This window comes from Symphodus melops (assembly GCF_947650265.1).
Source record: "Symphodus melops genome assembly, chromosome: 1".
Lineage (NCBI taxonomy): Eukaryota > Metazoa > Chordata > Actinopteri > Labriformes > Labridae > Symphodus > Symphodus melops.
In genome coordinates, this window is record NC_136691.1 from 3,281,598 (window position 1) to 3,294,149 (window position 12,552).

At 45.5% G+C, this 12,552-nt stretch overlaps 1 protein-coding gene across 2 annotated transcripts in view; it reads left to right on the forward strand.

Moving 5' to 3' along the window:
* man1a1 (mannosidase, alpha, class 1A, member 1) overlaps nucleotides 1–12,552 on the forward strand; it is a 234,452-nt gene that overhangs the window by 45,630 nt on the left and 176,270 nt on the right. For both annotated transcript variants that reach the window (XR_013779224.1, XM_079345752.1), the window contains exon 3: nucleotides 10,685–10,800. Coding sequence is in view for 1 of the 2 variants with exons in the window: in XM_079345752.1 (XP_079201878.1) it covers nucleotides 10,685–10,800 (116 nt within the window). In the remaining variant the exon portion in view is untranslated. The remainder of the gene's footprint in view (nucleotides 1–10,684; nucleotides 10,801–12,552) is intronic.

Genomic DNA, 12,552 nt, shown 5'->3' on the forward strand with positions numbered 1-12,552 from the left:
AAGCCCTTTGTTGGTCTGCTAGGTAGCATTGCATTTTCTGCATTCAGACAGGAGTCTCAGTGAGTCAATCAGAAGATAGTCCAAGACAGTCACACCTCTATGATTCCTAATCACCACGCTGCAAAGACTGCCAGATGGCAGTCCAGTCCAGGAGAGAAATCTCAACCAATACTGGCATCAAGGTTTCCGAATGCATGAAGAAGAAGCCATGTTGGAAACAGCCAATGAAATGGATCCATTAGCTGAGAAGATAGATTTGAATGTGCTCCGTGCTCTCAGATTGTACAGTTGTTGATTTTCTCCTCTCCGTTTTTCAGCAGCGTCTCCTGTCTGCTCCTCGGCCTTAGCTAATTCCCATTATGCTCTGACAGCCTGTTAGGACTGGTTATTTGCTGGACAGTTGGAGGGATCTGTAGCTACAGGCGGTGTGAGGAAGTGAAAAGCCCCGTGTATCTCCTGAGACACACAGGCTGTGCAGTGGAGGTTATCAGCTTGGCCCGGCCTGCAGTGCTTTAAAAAGGCTCCGCGGATGAATGGCAGGCTTTGCTGCCGACGCTTCTCTTTTTGTGATGATCTCTTTTCTTCATGTTGTTTTTCTCGCCCGTCTCTCGAGGCCCGTCCTCCATGATGGACACACTCAATGGCCTTCCTGCTCCCCCCGTCCCCCCTCGTGTCCCCTGAAGTGATGCTGCACCTCACTGTTTAGATTGAGGAGGAAGAAAATAAACAGACTCTTCCTTTACGTTCACTCTTGACCTTCAAATGTCAAAGTGTTGTGTTCACAGTCTTCGCAGTGTACATGAGTTCATGCAGGAACTTCAGCCTTTCCAAAAACGCACATCTTCCATAAAAAGAAAACCCTGTTTCTGCTCATAATCGCTCTTTTTCAATCCGTTTTGTTCGCCAACTCTTCAACTGCCGCTCCATTGACAGGCTTTTGTGTTGTGAGTGAGACTCAGCCAGTTTTTTTGGCTGCACCGAGCGTTCTGCCAGAAACTGATTTGGGTTGTTGGTTGAAATCCAGCACAGATGTCTGTTTAACCATGCTCTATTATGCCATCAATTATAACACCATTAAATAAGTCCCAGTTGGCTTCCTTGGATGTTATTTACAGTACAGTTGAGCGCAGCACAACTAATTATACGTAATAACTTTTTGGCTCCTTCTTCCAGCCTGTAATACTTTTCGTTTCACATATTTTCTGGATGAGTGACGAGATGATTGTTTTTCTGTGTTAGAGGGCAGACAGAGGACAGGGATGAGTTTGAGCTTCAAATAATGTTTGGAAAAGACTGAGGAAAGTGCTGGGCAGAAATAATCCACATTCAGAACAATGAATCCATTTAATCTTCCCCGTGTCGATTTATTTCTTTATTTTCGGGGCAGAGTGGCGTTACGACGTCGACGTGATGTCCGTCTTTAGGGAAGACGACCTCGAACACAAACAAGTGAAATGTAAACAGTTAGAAAGAAATCCAAGTTGTTTATTTTGTGTGTATGTTCATTTCTGCTTTAAAACTTAAATGTGTCGTTTTCATTTCAAGTGATGTTTTGATTTCAACATATTCAATAAATAACCACAACATAGTTTAATGTGCACAAATATCCCAGCTTTAATCGTGGAGCGTCTTTACAGAGGAGAGCAAAAAAAAAAACAAAAAAAAAAGTTCTAAACCGAGGTAAAAGTTTCCTTCCTGAAAGTCTGCGTTATAAGTTATCTTTAAATGTCACATTATAATCAACAGCTTGTAGCATTAAATATCTTTTTTCACAACAGCAGGATTTCATCTTCCACACAAAACTTCAAATTAGTAAAGACAAACAATCAGTTTTCCTTGTTTGGGGGGAAAAAGAATGGGAACTGGACTGGTTGCTGGAGGGTCGTCAGTTCACTTCCTAAACCCTTGAGCAAGACATGGCTCAGGCGCTGTTTCCCGTGCAGCATGTCTGTGTGTCCCCTGACCTCAGGTTTGTAAAGTGTTCAATCAAAAGAGGAAAGAAACGTCTTCCTCTCAGTCCCTCCCAAAGTCTTTCTTTGTTTAATGCTAATAATTACGCGAGCAGGCGCCCTCTTCAGCATCGTTCTCCTTCCGCCCAATCAGACGGGGAGAGTCCCCGCGGTCATGTGTGAACACGCAGATCAGGAGGACGCCAACCGTCTCAAAACAATCAGCTTGTTGTGGAGGTGGAGGACGGTCAGAGCGGCTGAATTTCAGGGAAAGGGAGCCGATCGCACAAACATGTTGATGTTTTGCTTGCGCGACATGCTGACTCACCTCGTGTGTGTTGCAGCAATCAAAGCAAATAAAGCATTTCTTTCCAGCCGCGACCTGTGGCCTGCCACTCAGTCGAACACAATATGATTCAGCTTCCTGCATCGGAATAAAAATATCAGCGTCGCCCACCAGTCAAAGAAGAAGTGAATGTTTTTGGTGCCTCTGTGTTTCCAGACGAGTCATTTACTCGCTTATGTAATGTGACATTGACTCCTGGGCTGCAGCGCTCCTCTCCCACACACCATTGTGTGCGTCTCAATCAGATACTCAATCTCTGTAATTGAAATGGATGGAGTCATTCTGCCCCGGCGTTCCCTCATCGTGTGTGTGTGTGTGTGTGTGTGTGTGTGTGTGTGTGTGTGTGTGTGTGTGTGTGTGTGTGTGTGTGTGTGTGTGTGTGTGTGTGTGTGTGTGTGTGTGTGTGTGTGTGTGTGTGTGTGTGTGTGTGTGTGTGTGTGTGTGTGTGTGTGTGTGTGTGTGTGGTTGGATGTGGTCATGTCTCAAATGATGTAAATCAGACTGTGCACAGAGGTGGGTGGGACACAGACAAGGGAGCTCTGCAGCAGCTGAAATAGGGGAATCCATCACATGACACACACACAGACACACACACACACACACACACACACACACACCTACGATCAGCTCTCTGCCTCATCCCCTGAGCCTTTTGTTATAGAACCTTGAGTCTGCATCCACATTAATTAATCACTAACTTTCTCACACATACACACACACACACACACACACACACACACACACACACACACACACACACACACACACACTGAATAACAAGCACACTAGCCCAGGATCTGAACCCCCCCCCCCTGCACCTCTTTCTCAAGGCCTTTGAAATAGTTCTGCAGCAGCGTCGCCCCCTCTTCCTGTTCCACACAAACACCTGCACGCACACACTCCTACACAGTGTGTCTGCGCCCTGAAAAGTTCCCACGCCTCGACACACAAAGCCGACGGAGACAGAAGTGACGGCCAAACTCAAATCAGTCTCTTCCTCAGGGACGACAGAAACTTCAATTGATTGGATTTATTTTTACCTTTACATTAAAGCTCCCATATTATGTAGTCGTTTAGCTTTATATGTGTGTGTGTGTGTGTGTGTGTGTGTGTGTGTGTGTGTGTGTGTGTGTGTGTGTGTGTGTGTGTGTGTGTGTGTGTGTGTGTGTGCCGCCCTTTTTACCATATTAGGAATGCTGTAGTCAGTCCTTGTCTTGTGCTTGCTACAACGAGCCAGTAGGCTTGAATCAGTGACATCATGGGGATGTGATGTCACAAACACATTTTGAACAAGGGGTGGGAGGGACCGAGCGCTTCATACAGTTATTCAATAAGTGCATGAAACGCAATAACCGGCACTGCTGCTGTTAAGAGGAGGACGTAGGAGAAGCTGCATTCCCACGGACGGTTCTAAACATGCACGGGACACCTGGAGAACCCTAAAGAGCAGAACCTTTAGATGGACTTTCCTTTCAACTCCTTTTTATCTGTAAACTGTTTTAATCATGGACTATTTATCATGACGTGTGATGCTGCCCTCTTGGCCAGGTCGAGCTAGACCTCGGTGGGTTAATTACCTGCTTAAATAAAGGTTAAATAAAAACACACACACACACACACACACACACACACACACAGAGTCTCTGACAGGAGTGCAGCGTGGTAATGACTTTCACTTCAACCTTGACAAAAAGTGTTGATGCTCGAGTATCTGGCAGCAGGAGCCGAGAGGTTAATACACTTTGGGAGTGTGTGTGTGTGTGTGTGTGTGTGTGTGTGTGTGTGTGTGTGTGTGTGTGTGTGTGTGTGTGTGTGTGTGTGTGTGTGTGTGTGTGTGTGTGTGTGTGTGTGTGTGTGTGTGTGTGTGTGTGTGTGTGTGTGTGTGTGTGTGTGTGTGTGATAACACGATTAGCCAAGAGCTTAGCCATCACTTTTCCTCACCTCTGCTCTGTAAACTCTCCCAAACTACAACACAGAAAATAAGCAGAGCTGAAGAGTGACGGCTCCATTCGGGGCTAAACGGGATCGGCAGCAGGGCCGAGGGTGCTGACATCTGGACTCAGGACTGAACCTGGAGTGTGATGTTCCAGGACACATCGGAGCTATTTTCAATCTTGAGGATATTTCTGGGATGAGGAAGGCAGTGAGCTGAACAGGAACTTCGGGGAAGGATTTAGATTTTTCAGACTGAATTTTCATAAGAAGAGCGGAGCCTTCATTGGGTCGTTTGACGGCTGCAGCTGCTGAGTCAGCGTGTAGTCCCCATATTCATTTATCTGGACCTGTAAAGCCGGGGGAGAGGTTTCATCTCCAGCCATGTTTGTATTGTATTTCTAACAGATACAAGAGTGACGGGGAGAGGGAGATGACATGACAAGGCGGCTGAAATCAAACCAGCACAGATTACAAATGCATCTGTTATCGCTTCACCACACAGAGGCCCGGACGAGCTCTCTCTTAAGGATCCGCCGTAGCCAATCAGAATCCTTTCTAATCCTTTGCACGACTTTTGAGGTAATTTATTTGGTTTTGGATTGAGGTCAATAGCATGACCGTTACAATGACGAAACAAGACGAGATATAAAGAGAAAGCTCACTAATAGGTGAAAGCACAGATACCACAGCGTCAGGTTCAAAGAACTTTCCAGAACCTGCTGGAGATAAATAAAACCTCTGAACACGTCAGGGGTCAGGGCCTTAAAGGAGATCTATTATCGGTTGAGAAGTGCTGCAAGCCTTTCCCTGAAACAGTTCATTTCAGCTGCTGTCCCTTTAAGGCGCCTCTCCTTACACTTTGGTCTGATTGGCCAGCTCTGTTTGCAGTCTGAGGGAGATTTGAGTGAGCGTGGGCGTGTCAACTAAAACTCTGTGACGGTGACGTCTTGTTCAGCAGGAAACCACGTCTGGGGATTACGTCAAAAACTCGCTGTCTTGGGTTAAAAAAAAAAAAAAAAAAAAAAACTTTACCGAGGCTTAAAATGGATATCCAACATTTTAGCATCACATGCATTTAAATCAGCATAACAGATCTCCTTTAAGGCTCCAGGAAGGGAACGTTGAGATCCACAAAAGGCATCTGAGTTCTCGTCTGCTTTTTCATATTATTATTATTTTTTTATTATTATTATTATTATTCTTGTTATTCTTGTTATTATTATTAATATTATTTTTTTTAAATTATTATTATTAATATTATTATTTTTATTACTGTTATTATTATTAATAACATTATTTATTTTTTATTATTGTTAATAATATAATTATTATTATTGTTATTATTATTATTATTATTGATAATATTATTTTTATTTATTTTTATTGTTATTATTATTAATATTATTTTTATTTTTATTATGATTATTATTATTAATATTATTATTATAAGATGAAGTGAAAATATCCTTTTATGTTTTTACAACAAGCACTTCTATTTGAGGAGGTAGTTTAATATGAGTGTGTGCTCTCTGTTGGGGGGTGGCAGGATGCACATGATGACTGAATGTCATGTGGATTACATCATGTATTCACAGTGAGCACATGGTGTGACCTCCACAGTCGGCTGTTCCCCTCCAGCTGTGGGTCACACTGCGCTCCTTCACATCTTTTCCTTCCACTCTTATTCAAAGCTTCCAGCGCTGCTCGATTCAACCTGAGAGCCGTGGATTATGTCACAGCAGCCATGTGAGGCGAAGCTGCGCGCTCCCACAATAAAGTCGGCCCGCCAACTGTAGGTTCCCGTCAGCTGTGAGTCAACGCGCAGCCTGTTGCCCTGGAGCCTTTCTGTTCCCCTCTGTCAGCCAGCATCAACTTTAAAGCTTCCAAACACGAGCCCCAAATGTTTGTGAGCGATCCGGTGTCAAGTGTGTGACATCATCTTCAAGAAAGGATCACTTTGACGACAATCTGTCTACATGTCCTTTTAATCACTTTATTATGCAATAAAAGCTACGAATCATAAGCAAGCGAATGAGAACGACAAAACAGGACAAGACACACAAACAACAACAACAACACCTCGTCAGTAAAGAACCCAGGCGGAGAGCCGACCTACATCAGAAAACCAAACCTCACCAGAACTCAATAACACACAAAAAGCCGGAGCTGACCTCTGGTTTCACCCAGGACTCAAATTCCCAGCAGCCTCTCTTTTGTCTGTTTGACCCGTTCTTGTCCTGTTATGTCGTGACTTTTCTCGCCCAGCCTTTTCTCTTCTGACTCTCGTTCTTTAAACACTCTCGGCTTGTTCTTTAAGTTGTGTGTCATTTTGTACACAGTTGTCAAACGGATAAATACGAGGTCAATGAAGATGATTGGCTGAGTCTCTGCTTCTCTTCAGCAGAACACAATCAACACGGTCGAGCTGCTTCTTAAACCGCTTCACTCGTCCGATTTATTCTTCAGCAACGACGGAATTCAGAGAGATCAAGTCGACGTTTTGACCTCTGTCAACCCGATCAGATGTATGTGTGTGTGTGTGTGTGTGTGTGTGTGTGTGTGTGTGTGTTTGTGTGTGTGTGTGTGTGTGTGTGAGCTCGACATCCTGTTTGTCAGTCACCCTCAATCACTGAAGCTCACTCCCACGTCACAGCATCACAGATTACAGCTCTGGCTTTGCTGCCTGATTGCGTGAAAGTGAAGGTTGTTTTGTTCCGAACAACCAAACAATGCATCACTCTGCGGTCTGAGACACACACACACACACACACACACACACACACACACACACACACACACACACACACACACACACACACACACACACACACACTCATGCTGCACTGAGTTATTTACCAGCTAACATTTGTGTTTTTCACACTAAACTTCAGTAGAATAACAACTCTGATGTAGGATGTGACGGGCAGGAGTGTGTGTGTGTGTGTGCGTGTGTGTGTGTGCGTGTGTGTGTGTGTGCGCGTGTGTGTGTGTGTGTGTGTGTGTGTGTGTGTTCACTACAGAGAAAGGACATCTGCCTATATGGAGATGATGAATGAAGCCTCCAAGGTTTGACGCTTTACTTTGAAATTCATCCATCACTCCCCGCTCTTCAGTCGTTGTCTTTAAAAAGGAAATAAAGGCGAGTGGATGAGGATGCAGGATGCTAGCGAGCGAGAGAGGAGGCATAGACGTGCTGGAGAAAGAGGAGAAGGAGGAGCACAGATTGATGGCTACAGAGTGTAGGAAGAGGAAAGAAGAGGATGGATTGTGTTTGGAGGCACATGGGCCTGGAGAAACTGATGCTGCTGCTTAATGACTTTTGGACCTTCAGCGTCCCGTTCTTTCCCGCCGTCCCTCTCCCATCCATCTTTATTCTCTGTCTGCAAACAGGAAGCTAATGATTCTTCCCTTCTGAGGGCAGCGGCTCTTTCATTTTTTTCCCCCATCCATCCGGGCCATTTCTCACTTTGCCATGTTCCTACTTTAAAGGATGTATGGAACCGTGTGTCGTCGAGCTCGTTGTCGTCTTAGACTAGTAAACGGTGAATCGTGGATCTGAGGCTCCTGAAAGAAACAGCTTCTGATGAAGTCTCATCCGTTTAATCAAGTCAACACAAGTGAGAAGAATAAAAAAGAATAATCTGCACTCGTTCCGATATGAACTTTTCAGACTCGGATTCAAACGTCTTCGTTTGTGTTTGTAACGTTGGAGGTTTCAGCAGCGAGCCCCAAGTGGCCACTTGAGGAACTGCAGTTTATGTCTCCTCCTCCGTGTTGGCTCCATTTCTTTAAACTGGAGTTTGCTGCTTGGTGGCTGCAGGGCAAACTGTTAATGGTTAAGTCTTATGGATGAAAGGTGTTTAGGCCTTCGAAGGAAACATGATGCATGACGATATGTTGCCATCTCGATTTGTGCGGGTTTAATGTTGCTGCTCAAGGGCGACATGAACGGGATCAGAAAGTCGCACATTCTTCCTTTTTAAAGCAGAAGCAACAAGTTCTGAACCTTATCAAAAAAAAACACCTTTAGAAACAGGTGTAAAGGTGGCTTCATTTCATCAGACCTCGCAGCTCTCCAGTGAGTAACGACAAAAAGATGAGCACAGATAGTGTCTGGAAAGATGAGAGCAGATGTGTTCCCTTTGTGCACTCACGCTGGCGGTAACAACACCAAACAAACGACTGGGATTGTTTCCTTTCAAGTGCCGACTGAGAGTCAAGGACACAGCACGGACGGCTTTTATTCAAAGAGCTTCAAGAAAAGTCAAAAACAAACCTCCTGCTGGGACAAACCGAGCACCTCCAGCAGACATCACGAGGCCTGTCCTCCCCTCCTCCTCCAGCTTCACTTCCTGTTCCAGAGGAGCATCGTCGACGCTGCCCTCTGCCGAGCCATCTGCTCCTCCGCCGCGCATCGCAGACGACAAAATCCTCTGTCGCACGTCACCTCCGAGATCGCTGCGTGTTTGCTTTCACGACCTCTGAGCGCTCCGCTGAAACTCCTCCCCCGTCTGCACGCCGACTCGACGCCCGAATCTGAAAAAAACGAGCCGATCTGAGCCAACGTGACGAGCTGTCTCACAAACATCACACGTCTCAAAAAGAAAACAAACCTGAACTCAGTGGCATCAGGTTATTCTGTGAAAACAAAGGGAGTCTTACGTCGAGGCAGAGGAAACAACAACAAGGGAACATTTTGTAAAAGTGTAAAAACTTTAAATCGAGCTGACAGAACGGCTCAGACTGCGTTCTTCCTCGTACGTGCACATTTGCATATTTCCCTTTAACAGAAGACTTAAAACCTTTCTCTTTCCTTCACCTTGTTTTTTTTTTTTTTTTGAATCCGTGTTAGTATTCTGGTCACTTGTTCACCATCTGCACCTCTCACATCACACACACACACACACACACACACACACACTCAGTGAGGGGGAAGGAGGCTCAGTGACGAGACATCGGTCAGGAGGAAAGTGTCTCGTCTTCTGTTTGTCTCAGTGGAGTGAAAAATGTGAGAGTGATGGAAAACATCCTCTGACACCTCCGTGATCTGATCGCCGTGTTTGTAACCCGGCTTTAAGGCGGGGCTAAAAAGTGACCAATCACTACAGACCGGGGTGGCGTGGTGGTTGATGGTCTTGAGTAGGTCGCACCTACACATTCACACACTGCCAGCTAAGCTGCGTGAGCGTCCTGGGGTTGAGTGTCTTGCCCAAGGACACGTCAGCCATGTAGCTGCAGGAGCTGGGAATCGAACCCCTGACCTTCCGGTTGTCCCGACTGAACCACAGTTCCAACAGGTCGTCGTTATTTGATTTGGTTTTTACAGTTTTTTTGGGGTGGGGGGGGGGGGGGGGTTGGAAAAACAGCCAGGACACAGGAATGCTGCACGAGTCTCTTTCACCAGTGCGTCGTGTTTACTGTTCTCCAACTCACTCCAGTCGCCCGAGTCGTTGCCCGAGTCGTCGCCCTCACTGGTTGTAATGGAATCCAAATATTCCACCGAGTCGGAGGGAGCACAATGAGAGCTCTGACGGACACCAGTCGCCCCGCTGCACCTCCGGCTGATGATTCAGCATGGTGTCTTAATGGAAAGCTTTTAGCTGCCTATGCATCCACCCACGTCTCCTATCGGGATGTAAACCCACAGATTTACACAATCACACAGCAGCAGCAGCAGCAGCAGCAGCAGCAGCAGCAGCAGGCTCCAGGTCGACTGTGTTGCCTCATCATGTTTTATCCTTTTTCTGTCCTTATTATTATTTCAGCGTGTTTCACTCCCTGCCCTTATCTCTGTATGTCAGCCCCTCCACTCTGATTTACTGTTTTCATTCCTGCTCCCCTCTTCCATTTCTTTTATTTTTACCTCATGTCTCACCTCTAAGTGGTCAGATAGCTCCGACGCTCCTGCTCTTGTGTTTATAACAAGCATGTCAGGACTAAAAGCTTTTGCTGAGGGCTCGGGGCTGCATGCTTAATGATTTATCGAGCTTCCTGGCAGAAACGCACACTTAGGTGTTGGGGTAGCGTTAAAGGGATTCGGCGATGACAGTTCTGAAAATGACGCTTCGCGCGTCTCTGTGTGTCTTCCCTCCTGCTATGAAGCTAATCACCAGAGATGAGCAACGCTCCCCGACATTTCATCAGCGCCGATAATCGCTGCTTTCCCACCATCTGTCGCACAAACTAATATATTCAACCCCCCCCCAAAACATGACTCTCAACTTCTGCTGTTTAATCAGAGCGTCTTCAGTGAGCCTGGCGCCAGCGCTCACAGACGAAGAGACGCCTTTTAGTGTTTGAATTTGAACTTCTTTGGAGTTCAACTTGAGGCGTCTTTCTTCCCGGCGTTCGTCTTTTCACGAGCAGACAGACGACGACGCGTGAATCACTTCTTCTTCTGAAGACGCTCACGTTCTGAGAGATCTGTTTCTAACCTCGCTGTTTTCTGTTGCAGGAAGTATAAAGGGAGCGACGATCGTGGACGCTCTGGATACCCTCTACATCATGGAAATGTTTGACGACTTTAACGCTGCGACTGACTGGGTGGAGAAGAACCTGGACTTCAACGTGGTGAGGACCTTTGTGATGATTTGCACTTCTCTGTTGGACCCCAAATGTGTAAAGTGACCAATCAGCAGCAATCTCTGTCTAACCCAGAGGAGGCATTGGACAGCTGCAGGATCTGGGGTTCGAACCCCCGACCTCCTGTTTGAGAGACGACAGATTCTACCGCTGAGCCACAGTCGCCTACATTAAGAGTATATTTTGCAGAAATCACAAGTCGTTCTCCAGACGGTCTCACACAGATGCAGTGTCCTCTTAGCGTGCGTCACATGATCCAGAGCGAACATCTGGAGGAAGAACAGATGTGAGAAAACAGGGACAGGTCAGAGGAGCTCAGATTCACAGACTGAACTCAAAGAAAGACAAAAGGTGAGGATTCAGATCCGAGCACGTCGTCCAGCTGCGTCTCGTCCTGCACAGCAACCCGATCCATTTCCTTCTCATTAAAACACACACACACACACACACACACACACACACACACACACAAAAAAAAAGCTTTTTTCAAAGCCTCTTACCAAGGACGCTGGCTGCTTGTAAACAGCATTCCCCAGACCCATAAAAGTTTAATATTATGCAGATCAGATGAAAAACATAAAAAAAAAAAAAAAAAAGTTTAATTAGATTAGTGGATTCTTGGAGAAAAAGCCTTTAAGTCATGTTTGGACTTTTACTGGCTGTGATTCAGGCGATCATGTCGGAGCGGTTGTGTGTGTGATGTGATGTTTGAAATAAAACAAAAATGAACGTTATACAGATCAGATGTGAAGGGAAGTGTGTCTAGTATTTGAAGGTCAGAGTGTGTGTGTGTGTGTGTGTGTGTGTGTGTGTGTGTGTGTGTGTGTGTGTGTGTGTGTGTGTGTGTGTGTGTGTGTGTGTGTGTGTGTGTGTGTGTGTGTGTGTGTGTGTGTGTGTGTGTGTGTGTGTGTGTGTGGCCTTGATGTTGGCACACTTTAGCCTTTTCTGTTTTGAATTATTGATGTGTGTGTGTTTTTGTCGGGTTATATCAGTTACACAAACTCTGACTTAAAGCAACACGAACCAACAAAAAGTATCGATTTAAAAAAAAAAAAAAAAAAAAAAAATGATGTGAAATGTTTTTAAAAGCAGTCAAAAGATGTTGATGTTCTCACTCATTTAAACACATGATGATTAGTTTCATCAGGACCTAAACGGTGTAAAGACAATAAGCTGAAAGTGGCCCTCTGTTTTAATATTTGATGCAGTAAATGTGTCCTTAATGGCCTCATATTACACATAATGTGTTTTTTTTTTCCTGAAGAGTGCATGATGGGAAACGATCATGCGGGGCCTCTAAAGGGCTCTTCATCACAACGTGCCGAGTAACAAAAGCTCTCCTCTGAAGATGCTGAGAAAGGAGCCACGTGATTGGACGTGCAGGAATCTGAAAAGTGAGCGTGTTGGTGGAGGTTTGGTCGAGCGGGAGATGAAGAGCACAGACTCGTGATCCCTCTTTCAAAGTGTGATCGATCAACGCGAGACGCAGCGAGCCGAAAACACGTCAAACGGATTCATGAACGAGTTTACTGTTTGAGTGCAAACACACAAACATGAAATCATCGTAAAACTCGCGCGCGTGTGTGTGTGTGTGTGTGTGTGTCCAAAACTCACAACACAGTGTCGACTGTTAACGAATTGTCAAGCCGATTTACAGAAATCAGAGACGCATCCTTTCACTTTTTGTCAGCTCCGATCTGATCCCGATGTTTTTGTAATCCTGACGTTTTTAATTCAAGG